This window comes from Molothrus aeneus, chromosome 3 (assembly GCF_037042795.1).
Source record: "Molothrus aeneus isolate 106 chromosome 3, BPBGC_Maene_1.0, whole genome shotgun sequence".
NCBI classification, from domain to species: Eukaryota; Metazoa; Chordata; class Aves; order Passeriformes; family Icteridae; genus Molothrus; species Molothrus aeneus.
Genome location: NC_089648.1, coordinates 18,656,896 through 18,672,731, shown reverse-complemented (window position 1 = coordinate 18,672,731; position 15,836 = coordinate 18,656,896). Strand labels below are relative to the sequence as shown.

The 15,836-nt window shown below is 34.8% G+C and overlaps 1 protein-coding gene across 1 annotated transcript in view; it reads left to right on the top strand.

Annotated features, from left to right (window-relative positions):
* SPATA17 (spermatogenesis associated 17) overlaps positions 1-15,836 on the top strand; it is an 87,458-nt gene that overhangs the window by 33,150 nt on the left and 38,472 nt on the right. Inside the window, exon 6 of the mRNA XM_066547839.1 lies at positions 3,467-3,590. Coding sequence (XP_066403936.1) covers positions 3,467-3,590 — 124 coding nt within the window. The remainder of the gene's footprint in view (positions 1-3,466; positions 3,591-15,836) is intronic.

Genomic DNA, 15,836 nt, shown 5'->3' with positions numbered 1-15,836 from the left:
AAGAGAAGACTGGCAGGAAATGTACTGATTTAATCCAAAAATCATTTAATTTCCACTGATTTCCTATTGACTTTAATAGAACTTGGATTTATTTTCTCTGGGGAGGTGCATGTGTAGAAGAGCCCAAGCATGAAACTTCCCAATGAACACATTTCCATGTAAGCTATGTGGAAGTCTAGCTGTATTTGGAAGGTTAAGTTTATGTTAGTATCACTTATCCTTCTACACATTTTCTATATGGCAACAGTGAAACCCCTGCACAGTGCATGACATGTTAGTATTAATCTGCTAATGTGTGAAATAGTATATTCATATCTAACTGCTTTAGATTCTTTGCTTTTGTTGCTCCTTTTCAAATGCTTGAAAGCATGATAAAAGAATTGAAAGTTTCAGGTTCAAATAGCTTGAAACTATATTTATGCTAAAATATCTATGTTTCTAGTCAAGCAATGTTTGAACTGCTACATACCACTTATTTTGTACTGCCTCTCAGGAGGGAATCATCCTGGGAGCTTTTATCCCTGTGACAGAATTGTCTGCATGTTCTGTACAACTGTACAGGGCAGTATAGTGCCTGATAGAGATATTTTAGAATTTGCAACTGACAAAATGTGTCTGCTGCAAAAGTATGCTGAAAATTATTTGTAACTCCTTAAAAAATCTCAAACTTTTACATGGATTATGGTACAAATATTACTGAGGATATGTGATATTCAGGAATGATCATCATGAAAGCACTGTCTAAAAAGATCATGAATTACATGGAACTTCAACAGGTATTTTAGACTTCATTTAATTACAGCAAGTAATGATTATTAATAATTCATTCAAAGCAATCTGATAAATTCCCACTGATGACAACGGGAAACATTTTGCATCCCATTATCATTATTTCTGCAATACAAATCTATATCTTTGACATTATTTGTGGGTTTTTATCACCAGTTGTGTTCTAAATCAAAAAGCTTCCATATTCACTGTTAGGAAGAAGTACCTCAGTATATAACAATGTTGATTATTATTTCACCAGTTGTAGATAGGGGTACTAAAGCTGAATAGAATGCTCTTTAATCAAAAAGAAATAGCATTAAATATGTAAACCACAGATCATACACTCTGACATTGAAGGTAAAGAGGCATAAAATAAAAGAACAAAGTTGATACTATATGTATTGTCTATTTATTCATTTGTTTGGGATTGATGGATATAGAACAAAGAGTTTCCTAGTAAAAAATGCTTATGTACCTCCATGTAGTGACTCTGAAATCTGTACCTCGAGGACAAAGAAAGGTCACCAATCTCTCCAACACCTAGTTCTTTGTCAAAAATGGACACAGTTAATGAGGTTTGTTTGGTACAGCACAAATTCTCAGACACAGATAGAGATCCTTTCAATGGAAACAAATTTGTTTGGCTTTACCAGGTTACTTAGCGATTAATAATAGCCTTGAGATGCAGGTCAGAAAGGTCATCATCCCTGCTTGCCAACACAATCTAAAATGTGCAGCTACTCCGGCTCTGCAGGCTTTGAGGCCCCAGAACGCTATGCATAAAGTAAAACAGGCTATTTTCCAAATTCTTTTTTCATATTAATAAGCAATTTTCAAGAGAAGGGTGGCAAAATGGGGGCCATGCCACTCTAAGTAATTCATTTATTTTGCAATTTAATCTTATGTTGGAAAAAAATTACACTGCTGCAAAAGCATAGCATGGTGATTTTTAAACGTCAATGTGCTTCATAAGTAACCTTGTATGAAATATTGTATTAGCAGCCTTTAACAGTAAACTGCTACAAAAAATATTTTCAGAGATTCACCTGTGCATCTTTTCTGATTTGTATTTCCATTTAATTCTATTTTTCTTTTACAATTGAAATAAAATGTTTAATTACTTAATATTTGACTTATTTTAATTGATAAAATCTTGAAAGGTAGCATGAAACAAATATAAGTTCTACACTGAAACTTTTATTTAAAAATGTGATTTCAAAGTGTTCATATTCATAAACCAATTGTTGCTCTTTCATATATTTTGATGAACTAATTTAAAGATAATTAAAATATTAAGAGTAAGTCTGAGTAACAATCTTAAAAAAAGACTTTTGGGAGCAATATTACTTTTACATGGGATCATTCATATCAGCAAATTTGCCCATGTGCATATTTTGACATGATTTGACCCATGTCCTCACCGTGTCTTATTTGGTACTCATTGGCTTTGAGACTATTAATATGGACCTCTCTAAATAATCTGTTTTGCAGGAATATTTTAATTATGACTATTTAGTTATGTGAATAATATTTTTTCTTTTTATTTTATTGTATATACACACACTAGAAAACATAAAGACTAGAATTTACTCACCTAATTAAACTTTTTAGCAATCTAAATGCTTGACTGAATATGCTTGGTTTCTTTGGCACACAGGTTAATTTGAACTAGCCATTTTGTAATAACAAAATTAACAAATGTTAATCAAACTAACCTTTTTTAACTGGGTCAAAAATTCTATACATGTGCACTGTGCACAATAGCACAGGATTTTGTTTCTTATAGAATATTAATTCACTCTTACTGTTTGCATAATTTATGGCAAGCCTGGCTCTGTGAAAAAAAAAAGCACCACCCATTTGGAAATCTATGCCCATTCTCTGTTCAAGTTTTCTTGTAAACATTCAGTTGAAATAATGAATTTTCTCCATTCTTTGAAACCTGGTGTTAGGTATAGTTCCATATTTCTTTTATGATGAACGGGTTTTTGGCACAGACTCACACATTTAGATGGCCCTGTGCATTTGCACCTCTGTTGTGCAGGGCTTCATGAAGCAGTTCAGTTCCTGGCTCTTGTGGTGGCCTATACAGCTCCCATCAAACCAGTGCAGAAATGACCTGTGCAAGGAGCCCAATGCCATGGAAACTCCTCCTAAGGACATTGTGTGCATGAAAGGTTCCCATCCCGTTTTCCTTTGTGCCTATTTTCTCAGCCTTACTCAAGGATCCAGGAGTGAATATCATCTCCTATCCCATGTCTGTTATCCTCTCTCATTCCATAAAATCTCCCCTGTCTGCAGATCAGGAAGTGTTGCAAGGCACTAGCTGAAACATAAGTGAACAACCCATATTCGTATTATAATAGCTTCCACATAGAGAAATTCAAAGTAAAATGACACTTAAAAGCAAATAAAAGGAGTTACATGAATAATATTTTATCAAGCTGTAAGCAATGTGAACCGAGATACTGCTCCTAATTTTGATCCTTTTAATCCTGTTTCTTCTTAGTTATATCCATGTAATATCCTACTGCTGTGGAACTGAAAGAACAGTAATTTTACATTCCAGTGGTGCCAGTATACTGCCAATATATAAGAACAAAACACTGTGAAGCTATGAAAGGGTTAAAGTAAAATAAAAGACTAGCATGTCTTTTGTTGTTATAATATAGTTAGCAGACTTATTTTATTACAGGTATGAACTTCAAGAATATGCAGATATGAAGGAAAATGAAGAGAAAATGAAAGACCTGGAAAAGAAAGAAAAGGAAAAGAAATACCAAGCTCGAAAGATGCATTACCTCCTTAGCACTGAGCAGGTTGGTAGACCTGTCCCTGACAGCTCATGCAAACCACTTGGGCCCCCAGCCTGACAGAGATAAACTAGCAGGCTGAATGGGACATGACTTGTTGAAAAGATATCACAAAGACACTACTTCGAGTTCAATTTAGTGCTTTTCTATAGGCAAGAGCAGGTACCATGACTATTCTGTGACAGTAGCTCATAGAGGCAGCATCAGCACTGCTGGCAGAAAGAGTCCAAGTCAGCAGTTTGATCTGCCACTGTGATAACACAACATGAAGGGCATAACCTCGCTTTAAAAACTCATTTTGACTGGCTTATTGTTGTGTTGTTGCACTTGTCAAGAACTAACAAGTTATTAAGCTGAGAAGGGATTTCATTTTTTCCCCCCTTTTTTAATTGAGATAATGCTTAGGTTGGTGCAGTGTTCTGCTTGTTTTTAGGAGAGATTGTAAATGTGGGTTTTCAGTTAAAGCTTTTCTTATTACTTCCTGAATCAGCTTATTTAGCATGATTGTTTTCACTCAAAAATGCCTAATACATCTTAAATATTATTATTAATTCATTTTGTATCAGTATTACTGGTATATTATTCCAAACTTTCTTATGGAAGCTGCTTTAAACAGAGAGGTAAACATATCAGTAGATGTATCTAATATAAATTTGATATGATTGGTAAAGCTTGTGGGTTTGCCTTTTTTTTAGTCCCCTCTTGTAAACTTTCATAAAAAATAAAAGGATTTTGTCTCCATAAGTGTTTGGCAGCTGATTGTTCTTTGTACAGATATGAAATTAACATGAAATATTAGTATGAATTTAATGCTTGCTTTTTTAAAGTTGTTAATCATAATCTGTGTTTAAGAACTGCTAATCCTAAAGAATGTAGGAAAAATACTATTACACTTAATGACAAAATATTTAATCTTCCCTTCTGTTTGGGAATTATTTGTGATACATTCTGTAGATAGAAATGTGGTTTGATTAACTAGATCTCAGTTATGAAAACTTGATGTGTAAATTATGTTTAAGTTTTGTTTGTTTTTAATGCATATTATAATATAATTAAAAAATAGCATAAAAAAATTTCTCAATGGCTATTAGACAAGGAAGCTAGTTAATGACTGAAATTAGCTCACTATAATTTATTTTTCCACATGTAGATCTAGGATATTAAGAATAATCTGCACAGTGTTTTATATTGTTTTAAACTGTAGAAAATTGAGAATTCTTGTTTTGAACAGTGCAATTTATATAAACACATGCATTTAATATGCTTACCCAGAGTACAAAAATTGTCAGATTGGAGACATGGAATGACTTGTGATCTAGTAAGATTTTAGTAAGCTCAGTTCACCTCCAATGATATAGGCTTAGCAGGCTGTAACACTTTTTAAGGAATGACAAGTAGTTCCTCATTTCAGCTGTGGAGGACTGCTGGTAGAGGGCACCAGTAACTCTTATGGTCTGATGAATTTTGGTTACTAATTTGACAGAATTAGAATTCAGCTAGCAGAACAAAAAAATTCTTGGTTTTGGTTGCTGAGAATGGTTTGTGCATACTGAGACTCAGAGAACACAGAAGCTTTTCTTTATGAGAGAACTGAGCTCCAAGAGCTGTCTTCTTTTGCAGGTAGTATTTAAAAACACTAGTAAATGTAAATCAATGCAAAACCTACAGAAAACTTGAAAATCATCAAAGATATATTTGAAGTTAACTACTTACTGTGAAGTCTGTATTCCACAAGTCCACATAGTTGTAGAATTTGATATCTTGATAAGATACAGGGTGAATTATTTTCATGCAGAATTTACTGTTTTGTTGCTCTGTGCCTGACATTTTGCTCTCTAAATGTCTGGTCTTCTGACCTAGCTATAGCTACATCTTGCTGCTTTTAAAGAACAATTAATTGGATTGCTGAGCAAGGACCATTCACATCTCAGTAGAAACAGGCAGCAAAAGTCAACACTTTTGAGTGAGTTAAGAAAACATATCATTTGTAAGCAGGATACATAGCAAATGAAAAGAGGACATTGATAAGCTGGATTTATTGTAGAGTCATGCATTACCTAAAGCCCAGTAAGCTATAGAGATGACCTGCCAAAGTTTGGTTCTCCTCCCCTTCCTGCCATATGCACTGAGATTCAGTGGTGGAGCTGAACCACCTCATGCATCAAGGCTGCAGGTTATATGGACAGCATTGAAAAATCTTTATTTGCAATAATTGTTTCAAATATGTCTTATAGTTTGGAATATTCTTGTTTTAATACAGGCAAAAAGGGTGAGAAAAGGGTGTTTACTTATTGACAGAAAATAATTAAGAAGTTGTTGCTCCTCAATATTTGTTAAGAAAGGCATGTCAATTTTCATTCTTCTCTCTGAAGCCCACAATAACATCTCAGAAGTGTGTTTATATATCTATATATCTATATCTTTATCTATATCTATGTCTATATCTGTATACAAGGTCTGCCCCATTCCTAATTGCTAACATTGTTTTACTTTCAAGAAGTAAATCTGAAGAATGTGAATGTCAGGAATCTACAGGGGTGTCTGGTATGGATGCAATAGCATGACCTATGATTAATTTAGTGTTTTGTCCTTTTCATGAGTTAAATTGTTATTCAATTTATTTATTTCATAAACTGTTACTTTTTAAAGAAAAACCACTTTCGGGTTGCTTAGTGCAAGACATTCCTATGTAAAATAGAGCAAGGAATAATTCTATGTGGTGACAACTTTGTGACTTCCAAACCAAATTCAATTTTAAAAATAGGATTCTCTGTATTTCTGGTTTTAAATTTTTTATATAACACAATCATTTTCTTACGTGTTTTTTACCTTATCAGGCTGATAAATTTTGACTTTATGATGAGCATAATAAAAAATGTCTTTGTCTTTGTTAAGAGTATATCTCATAATTTCCTACCAGTAAAAAAAATTGTTTTCATCATTTTTACCTGTTTTATCATGAACTGAATTGTGATTTCTTATTGACACATGAAAACTAAAATAATTAATTTTTTCTTATTAGTCCAGAATCACAGTATGCTATTTCCACTACAGTGGTAATGATCCCTTTTTTTCCAAACTGTCATTAATAAATAAACTACTTATTAAATGTGGTTTTCCATTATAAACATGTTTACCTATGCAGATTATTATTATATATCCCTGTAGTTCCTTTTTCTGTATTAACAACCTTCACTATAATTAACAGGTTCTTACTTCTGCTCTTTGTCATATTTTCAAGGCCAACATTTGTAGTGAGGGCCATCCCCTGCCAAGTGCTGACAAATGACCTTTAAAGTCAACGACGGAGAAAAGCACTGAATACATTCATAGCACTTTGCAGAAATGGGGATGAAGAGCCCACTTGTGTTGAAATATGTGGTTGCATGATTCTTGTCATTGGTATTTTCAGCCTTTCAAGAAATTTTGTAGTTGGTTTTTGTCTTACAATGGTGATGAGAGTCAGGTGTATGACAGTCTAAATCCAGAGATCCAGTATCAAGCTAGAATGCAGACCTGTGTTGTTTTTAGTATCTGCTGACAGAGCAAGCAGCAATGCTGAGGTGATTCTGTGAGTGGGAGCAGGTGCATCAGCACCTGCAAGTCCACAGTGGGACAGGGAGCAGAAGCCAGCGGTAACTGAAATACAGAGCAGAAGTGGTGTCCTGTGAAGTATTGAGTTCAGGAGAAGAGCCCTGTGGAAACTGTGTTCCAAGTGCCACAGCTGAAAAGGCCTTCTGCTATTACATTTTCTCCTGTCACTGAGGAGAGGATTCGAGGATCAGCAGAGCAACAGATTTTTCCCCTTTATAGATTTTTACTGTATAGCAAACACTACTTGTAAGGTAAAAGAGTTTTAATTATCTTTTCTCTTTTCTTTTGTTTCTAAACAGATAAACACAATTAGTTTTTGTCACACAAAATAAATGTACAATTACTCCAGGAAGCCAAATTTCTTTTGATCTGCAAAATCTTGACAGCTTTGTCACACAACTGAAGAACATACTTGTACATTGTTCATAGTGGGATGTTACACATGCATTGCTTAAGCTTATCATTGCTGTGGCTGGTAGACTGAGTCACAGCCTCTCTTCTAAAGCTGCACCTCCTGCTCTGTGATAAATCATGCTGAGAGTAGATGAGCTAATGCTGCTCCTCCATTCTCTGGGAGCTTCTGTTCTATCTGAATGCTTTAACTATTGAGACCTTAGAAAATTAATCATGCTGTTATGTGTGTATGTCTACTCTTGACTTTTGTATAGCATTTTCTTTCTGTTGGCCCCCAATTAGAAGACCTGGCTGAATCAGACTTAAGGCTTTTCTGCCAAGCATCCTGTTTTTGACAGTGGCCAACAGCACGGCCTAGGGTAGAGGAATAAGATGGAGCAATGGGGCAATATTATTACTGTCAAGAATACTCAGTTTCCAGGTAACAGTAGTTGAACGACTTGTAGTTCTTAGCTGTGCAACCTTCTATTTTTGTAATATTTAGCTGGGGTTTTTTTTGCCTCCATATTCCTTCAATTCCTGCCTCTCCTAATACCAAGAGAAGGAATAACCTAGACAGGGAGAGTGGGTTAAGAAATCTGGCACTAACACTAGCTCCCAAGTTGTTCTTCCTTGGAAGATCAGGTTCACTCATTCTGCTTGCAGTGTTGTTTTGCTCATGTATGTTCATTTCACAGCTTTGCTGTCTCTGATATTCTGCCACAGGAGAATATGCAACTGTGAAGTGCTTTATTCTTTCTCCACCAATTCATCTGGTTCTGGGGACTGCCTCTGCCACTCTGAGCAACACTGAAGTCCATCACTTTTCTTTAGCAAGGTGATAGTTTTTCCTGGTGTCCTTGGCCAGTTTGTGAACAGATACTGCTCATAAGAACCTGGTAATTTAGACCTGCAAGGGAAGAACAAAGTCCATGTGTAATACTAGGCCCTTTTCATTGTAGAAGTTTTAGAAACCATGGCATTCCTTTTAGGAGCAAGACACGAGTTCTCTTTTTGGATCACAGTAGTTTGGTTTTCAGTGCCTGCTTGAGTGTGTCACCATCTGTGTGTTGAGTCAGGGTAGTATGTGGCTGATATTGGCCCACATTTATTGCCATTGTAATAATGCTTTGTAAAGAATTACTTGTAAGGATATTATAGCTGATGCTGTAAAATAAGAAAGTATTTTGAATGGAACTAGTCTTGACTAAGATGATCCTTTCCAGGGAGATATAAATATGTGAGAAAGTACCCCTTTAATAGATTAGCACTATAGAAAACATTAAAAAAAGCCCCAAAACCCCACCTTAAGAATAATGTTCTGTGAGGAAGAAGGAAATGTTTGCTGTGAGTTACTTCCAAGGGAGTAACAGTGAAAAGTTCTAATATCAGCAATGAGAACCAAAATTTTCCATTTTTACTCTCTCTGTGTACCTCCATAAGCAATTCCATTTTAGCTTAATGGGAACCATTCAGCAAGCTTCTCTGGATTCTGTATTAGGGATTTTGAATATAAAGGAAGTAAAAACCTCCTTTGTTTTTAAGAACAGTTTCATTTTGATTTTCTGTATTTATTATAGATCTCAAAATATCACTTTTATCAATTGTTTCCATATTTATTTATAATTTTTCCATATTTATTTAGCATTTGTCAGTTCCTAGAGTAAAATATTTTAAATGCAAATTCTATTCAATGCTAAAGTAGTCATGTATTGAATTTTTCCTGTCAACAGAGATGGCAATTCATAAACATTATGCTGACTGCCTTTGTCCTCTTTTCACATTACTGGAAATCAGGAGTTAATTCTGCTGAAGTTACTGCACTTATTCAGGTCTAAATGTCTAATGTTCTAAGTGAGAAAGAAAAAAGGCCACAAAATCCTTCATGGAGTAGGTTAATGAATATTCAGGAGACACAACTGATTAATATGCCTCTAACCTAATGTGCTGTCCTGTAAGAACTTGAAAAACAATTGGTCTAAAATGACACTGTTTGACATCCACTCTGTCTCTGGACAGCTGGCAGTTTTATTCTTATAAAGGTGAGGACTCAGTGGATAAAGCCCTAGCCTTTGATCTCCAGATCCACAGTTTAAGAGACAAGGCTGCAAGTTTGGTCATTTGAGCTTAGTCCCAAGTGAACAGTCCACATCACAAAATGATTATACATAATTTGTTACTATTGGCAGTGTCTGTTCAGGAAAGGCCAAGGACTGAGCTAGCATGAAGAATAAATTAGCTCTTACCTTTTACATTTTATTTCCTCCCTCTTTACTGTTGTAATTTTATTATCCTGTCTCTAAAACATTCAGGGGATGAAATTATCATTCATTATAATACTAATACTTCTTGAAGATGAACTAAAATAGTCAATTTTTTTTTTATTCTAGGTGCCCCAATCAATGAACATCCCTACCTATCCATGGGTGTTTAATATCCACTCATCATTTCTCTGCCAAGTAGTCAGATGTTTCTGAGTACTTTCCAAAGCTTGTACCATGAAAAATCCGATTTAAATTAAAGAGGGTGAGCTTTCTTAGTTCTCAGGCAGGCTTGCAGCTACATTTAAATTGGACTTGTATGTGAGGCACTTCATGCTGCAGTATTCTGTTTTTATAAAATATGATTTCCAAAGGGTTCACAATTTGCATTATATCCTTCTGACAGTACTTGTGACAGGTATGTTCAATTAACAAGCTTTCCTCGTGTATTCACTTCCCACTGGAAGCCAGATGTATCAGTCTATTCACAGGCATTCACTCCAGGAAAATCATTCCAATCTTGTGCCTCATGGGGCACTGTCCACACCATCTCAGTTCACTTGGAAGGTATCTCAGTTCGTGTTGTTTAACGTTTCTGTCATAAAAAAGGACGAAGTAAGGTAAACTGAAAGAAGACAGTAACTGAGCTGTTTGTGATTCTGAAAGACGTTGTATTTTGAATGCCAGCTCAAAATTCCAAAAATGACCTTTAAGTGATATGCACACACAATCAAAAATCTCTAGTTCTCTTAGAATCTGAGTCCAGCTCTTGCCCTTTGGGATAACTAATCTTGAGAACACAGAACTGTAATTCTGCTACTCAACACACTATCATGGTGATGTAAAAAAGAGGGAAAGAGCTGAAAGCCAAAATACACTTTCAGAATCTATTTGGTCCACCTACAGGCAAAATAATTTAGTGACAAACTTTTCAGCTTCCATAGATTTTCCAGTTTTGCTCATATTCTTTTCAATCAGACAATTTTGTTCTCCAGGAAATAGTGGTTATCTCTCTAGGGAGGACAAGTACCGTCAAAGCCAAAACTAAGATTGTAAGTGTGGTGATCTTCTTGCCCAGAAATGGGTAACTATGGTTAGAGGATGGAAGAAGTGCTGTCTGGTGATACCATAACCAGTTTCCTATGCAAAATGCATGGATGTGAACTATTTCAGATGTGTTTCTTCCCAGTGTCAGTGAAAAGTACTTCCCTCCCATTCACTCTTCTCTGAAGTCTCAGCCTAGCACAAGTGGTAAGTGAAAGTATTTCCAACAGAAATCAATAATTTCTCCTTTTGTCCCACTACCTAGAAAACAAGATACTCACTTCTCATTCTTTAAAGATAGTCAGTGAATGAACTTTTAAACATTATCTGTGACAGTATTGTAAACTCTATTTTTCCTAAAGGCTTCCTGCTATAAAATAATTTCAGTTTTTTTGATAACTGGTTAACTGTTCCAAGAAATGAGAGTTTACACAAAAAATTAATCTCTCGTTAGAAAGAGCTTAATACACGATAAAATGTAAAATTTGAGTGTTGTTTTCTGATTGATCCTATGCAAACTTAATTTTAAAGATTTGTCCCAGTAGATATGGCAATATTTCTCAGAGATTCTTCTGAAGAGCTTCTTACTAGCCATATCACACAAAGCTTGATATTTTAACAGAGTGACATGTCTGTATCTACCATGTATTATAGCATTGAGCATTTCAGCCTTAGTAATTTAAAAATCCAGTAGCTAGAAGGTCCCTGCATTCAAACAGTCTTTTTCGGCATCTGAATTGCATAATCCCTATTTGTGTGGATTTTTTCTAGACAACAAACTTTGTACTCAATTCCTGTGGGTAGGATTAATGGCAGAGTTTAAAGGACAAGCTGTGTGATCTATCAAAAAGTGTACATGCTGAGATCTTAGAAAAACATGACCACATTTTGTGTATTACTGTCAATTGGGGTGGCAAAAGGGTTGGATTGCTCCAGGGTCAGAAAGCCGGTAAGAATGAGTTATATATTGAATGATGGCTGTTTGTAGGATATGGTAAAAACATTTAAGAAAGAATCTATACTGTAAGGAAATCACAGTGCAGCACAACATCAGCTAAATAGTTCACAAAGCTACATTCAGAAATGATGGAACTCCACTGACATTCTTGAAATAGTTACTGGTGTAAATTTGGTTAATGCGTAGTAGTTCATCTGGTATTTAACCAAGTTGGTGTGAGCTATGGTCTTGCTCAGGTAATTTTTTTCTCCTTTTTCTCCTATATTAGGAGAAGTACATGCTAAGTAAGACATAATTGCATAAGAGAGAGGTTAGGAATGGCGTGGGAGAAGTCATGAAGATAAAATACCATGCATGTCTCAACAGCAAACCTTCCTGTTGATTAAGAAGTGGCACTGATGGTATCCTTGCTATAATGAGACTTCAAGATGAGTGATGCACACACCAGTTCTTTTGTTTTTCAGCTCTTAGGCAACAGAATAGCATAATGGTAAAGTTCTTTCATTACTTCCATTGTTTATTCCATATTCCGTGCTTTTGTTTAGTATCTAATATATACTGTTAATTTGGGAATTGTGTCTGTCCTGCAAGGGACATTACAAACACTGTGCATCTCCCTCTATCTGTTGTTTACTTTGTTTTCAGTTTTTCCATTTCAACAATCTTTTAATAAAGTCCTCGTCTTTGGGGTTTTTTTTCTGATTATTTCACTCTTTTCTACTAATTTCTGACTACCTTTAGTAATCAGACTAACATGCTTCTGTTCCCTGATTTTTCTTTCCCTATACAATACTACAACTGTTCATTAAACCTTCCCCTCATTGTTTATTGGTCTAGGCTGCTTTGTTAAACATTCTGCCACATTCTGAGTTTTTACTCATTGCTTAATCCCATAGGTTTACTGTTTAATAAATCTGTCAGCATATATGTCTGTGAGGGAATACTCACATGTAAGCACAATGCAAAAGACATAAGGCACAAGGAAAAGAATGTTACATTGTTTTGGTTGCACCTATGCAGTTTTGAGGAGTAAAACAATTCTCTATTTAGCAATTATGTCCTTGACAAAGGAAATCTCCATATGATTTCCATCTTTACCTGATACAAAGAGCTTCTCCTCTCTTCTGATATGTTGCAGGTAACTTCTGATGTTACAAATTAGAAGAGTCTAAGTGGTACAATTAGAAGGATTTTTCTCAATCTAGTTATAAAAGGAGTGAATTGCAAGTAGATTTTTTTGTAGAAAAAAAATCCATTGTGACAATGGATGGAATTATAATTTTAAAGATGTAAGTAATATCACATTTGTAGGTATGTGTTTTAAGGCTCTGAAAACTTCTCACAAGATACATTATTGTAGCCTCAATACTGTTTGTGTGTTTACAGGCAGTTATTGAGACACAGAAAAATAAATTCACCTTCAGAGATTATTTTTCAGACTAAGGTCTTTAATTCCCACTTACTCAAGGTGGTTATAGAAGCAGCTTTCTTTCAGAGATTCTTATAATTTGTATGTTATCCCATACTCAGCCTAGCACTTCTTAAATAGAAAATTTTAACAATAAATGAAATTTCCTGTTCCTGCTTTTAAAATAAAGCCATTCAGCAATAATTTGTATTTTTCTGCTTGTTTTGAAATCAGAAGTCAAATGAGAAGAGAGTAAGAGAACTTTGAATGTGCTGTCCCTGTATTGTGTCTTTATCATAAGAGTATTGTTTCCCATGCCATCACTCACTCATTCAAGTTATTATCCCTGATCTAGTCAAGTCATCAAGAGCCTGCGTTAGAATTAGATTTGACAGAGTAAGCCTCAGTCAGAGAGACAATCAATGAAAGGTGGATGCATTTTTGGGATGCCTCTGCATCTGCTGGGCTACTGTGTTTTGGATATTGTGCCACAATATTTCATGCAGTGAACGAAGATTATGTTTCTCTTTTGTCTTGATGCCTAAATGACCAAGCAGTTGGTACCTGTTTGGATACTCAATTGCGGTGTTGTTTCCTGCAATTGAACTTAGTGCCTTGCATGTTTAGAGGTTGGTTTTATGGTCTGTGGCCAGGATACTGGACTTGAATATTTCCTTAACACCTCATTGTACAGTCCATAAAATTGCTGCTTGGTTTACTTATACAAGTGCATTTAAACTGTGACTGCACTATTATTTTAATATCAAGCAAACATTTCACAGATGAAAAGGACTGAACCAAGCTTTTCTGAAGGCAGAATAACAATAATTAATGTTTCTATTACTCTGTTTAAACAGAATATATATTAAGCAGAAGACAGGTAATTAATCCCACTTGAAAGAAAATACGCTACTCATCACTCATTTATGAATTCTTCAGTCTCTTCTTAAAAGCAGTGTCTCAAAGAAAGGTAAAATACCTTAGGAGCAATAACAGGCTAGGTCCTCTGGTTCTTATTTAGATGAAATTCCTGAGAGTATATTTTTCAGGGATTAGAGGATCAGGCCTGAGGAGTAGCATTAGCTCAGTGAGAACTCAACCTACATTTATAAAGCTGGGTGAAATTCTTCCTATTGTCAGGCATGGTAAAGAAGTTTTATCTCAAACCAGAATGTTAAACCATACTATGGTATTTTTCCAACAGCTGCATAAACTTTACAATGTATTTATTAATTGTTAATGCAAAACTCTGTTCACATTAGTTAAAAAATTGCAGATTGTTGCTAGTAGAATATATTGTATTGAAGCTTAAATATTTTGATGTTTCAAATTTGAATTCATGGACATAGTCTTATACTTGTTGCTAGAACAGTGTTTACAGATTTTTTATAGATATTCTTTCTAAAACAAATCTCATATAAAGTCTTGGCATTTTATTTTCACTAAATATGAAATATTCTGAAAGTCTGTAAAAAGCTAGTTATTTAGAAATTCAAAATTCCTTCTCTTTTACAGACATCTTTGCAGCATTATATAAACATTTATTTCCTTGTGAATCATTAATGTTTTAAGGTATTTCTTTTCCCTGCTAGAGAAACTATATCTGGGGATTAACAGGATTGTTCACTGGAATTCATGTGGAAGCATAACTGCAGTAGCTGAGAAATGATCATGTTTCCTTTTAGTTCTCAGCAAGAGTAATTGAATGTTGAATATCTTACTAAACGCTGGACTGTGACAGTGTGTTAACACTCCAACTATCTCCTAACAGCAGGGCAATTATTTGCTGAGTGGGATTTTTATAAATCCCCTGGCAGTAGTATGTCCTGATAATTATGATGAAGTGCACTGGTCAGTGTTGATTCAGCAATCCCATCTCTAGCAAATATTTCATTCACAGCTCTCCTTCATGCTTTTACTTTTATGGCTTTTAAAGATCTCTTACCTCTCCTCTCAGCTTGCTTAGGTTTTTTTACAAAATACAATCGAGCAAGAAAGGATTTTCAAGTTAAGTGCCTATTTTGTTGAAGTCTTTTCTTTCTCATTTAACTCCTATTTAAAAGACCAGAGTGAGAAAGTAGCACTTTATTTAGGTTCTTACTGTGAAAACCACTTGCACAAGCTTCCTCCCTCAAAGCCGTTTTTTTCAAGATTAAATGACTGTTAAATTAAACATTTATATTCATGATATATGTTGATTATTTCAGTCATTCAGAGTTGATATGAAAAAAGTAATTAAAACAGAGCATGTCTTTATTATTGCTTAGTTAAGTTACAGTAAAAATATGTAAATATATCAGAACACACTTTCTATTGATTTAATCCTTGCAATTTATCTTCAGCTCAACTTTGTCAATTTTTAATTTTGCATGTGTATTATCATTTGCAATACAGTAGCTATGCTGTATCTTAGAACATATTTGGTTTGCAATTTTTTACATAGACTTCAAAAGCTCAGCCAAGAAGTACGAAAGAAGACTAATAAATAAATAATTAATAAATTGAAGTTGCAGAATCTAAACTGCTCAGGATTTATTATACCATTTGGGATCACCTGTCTTTCCGATGTACTGTCCAGCATGGTCAACACAGCC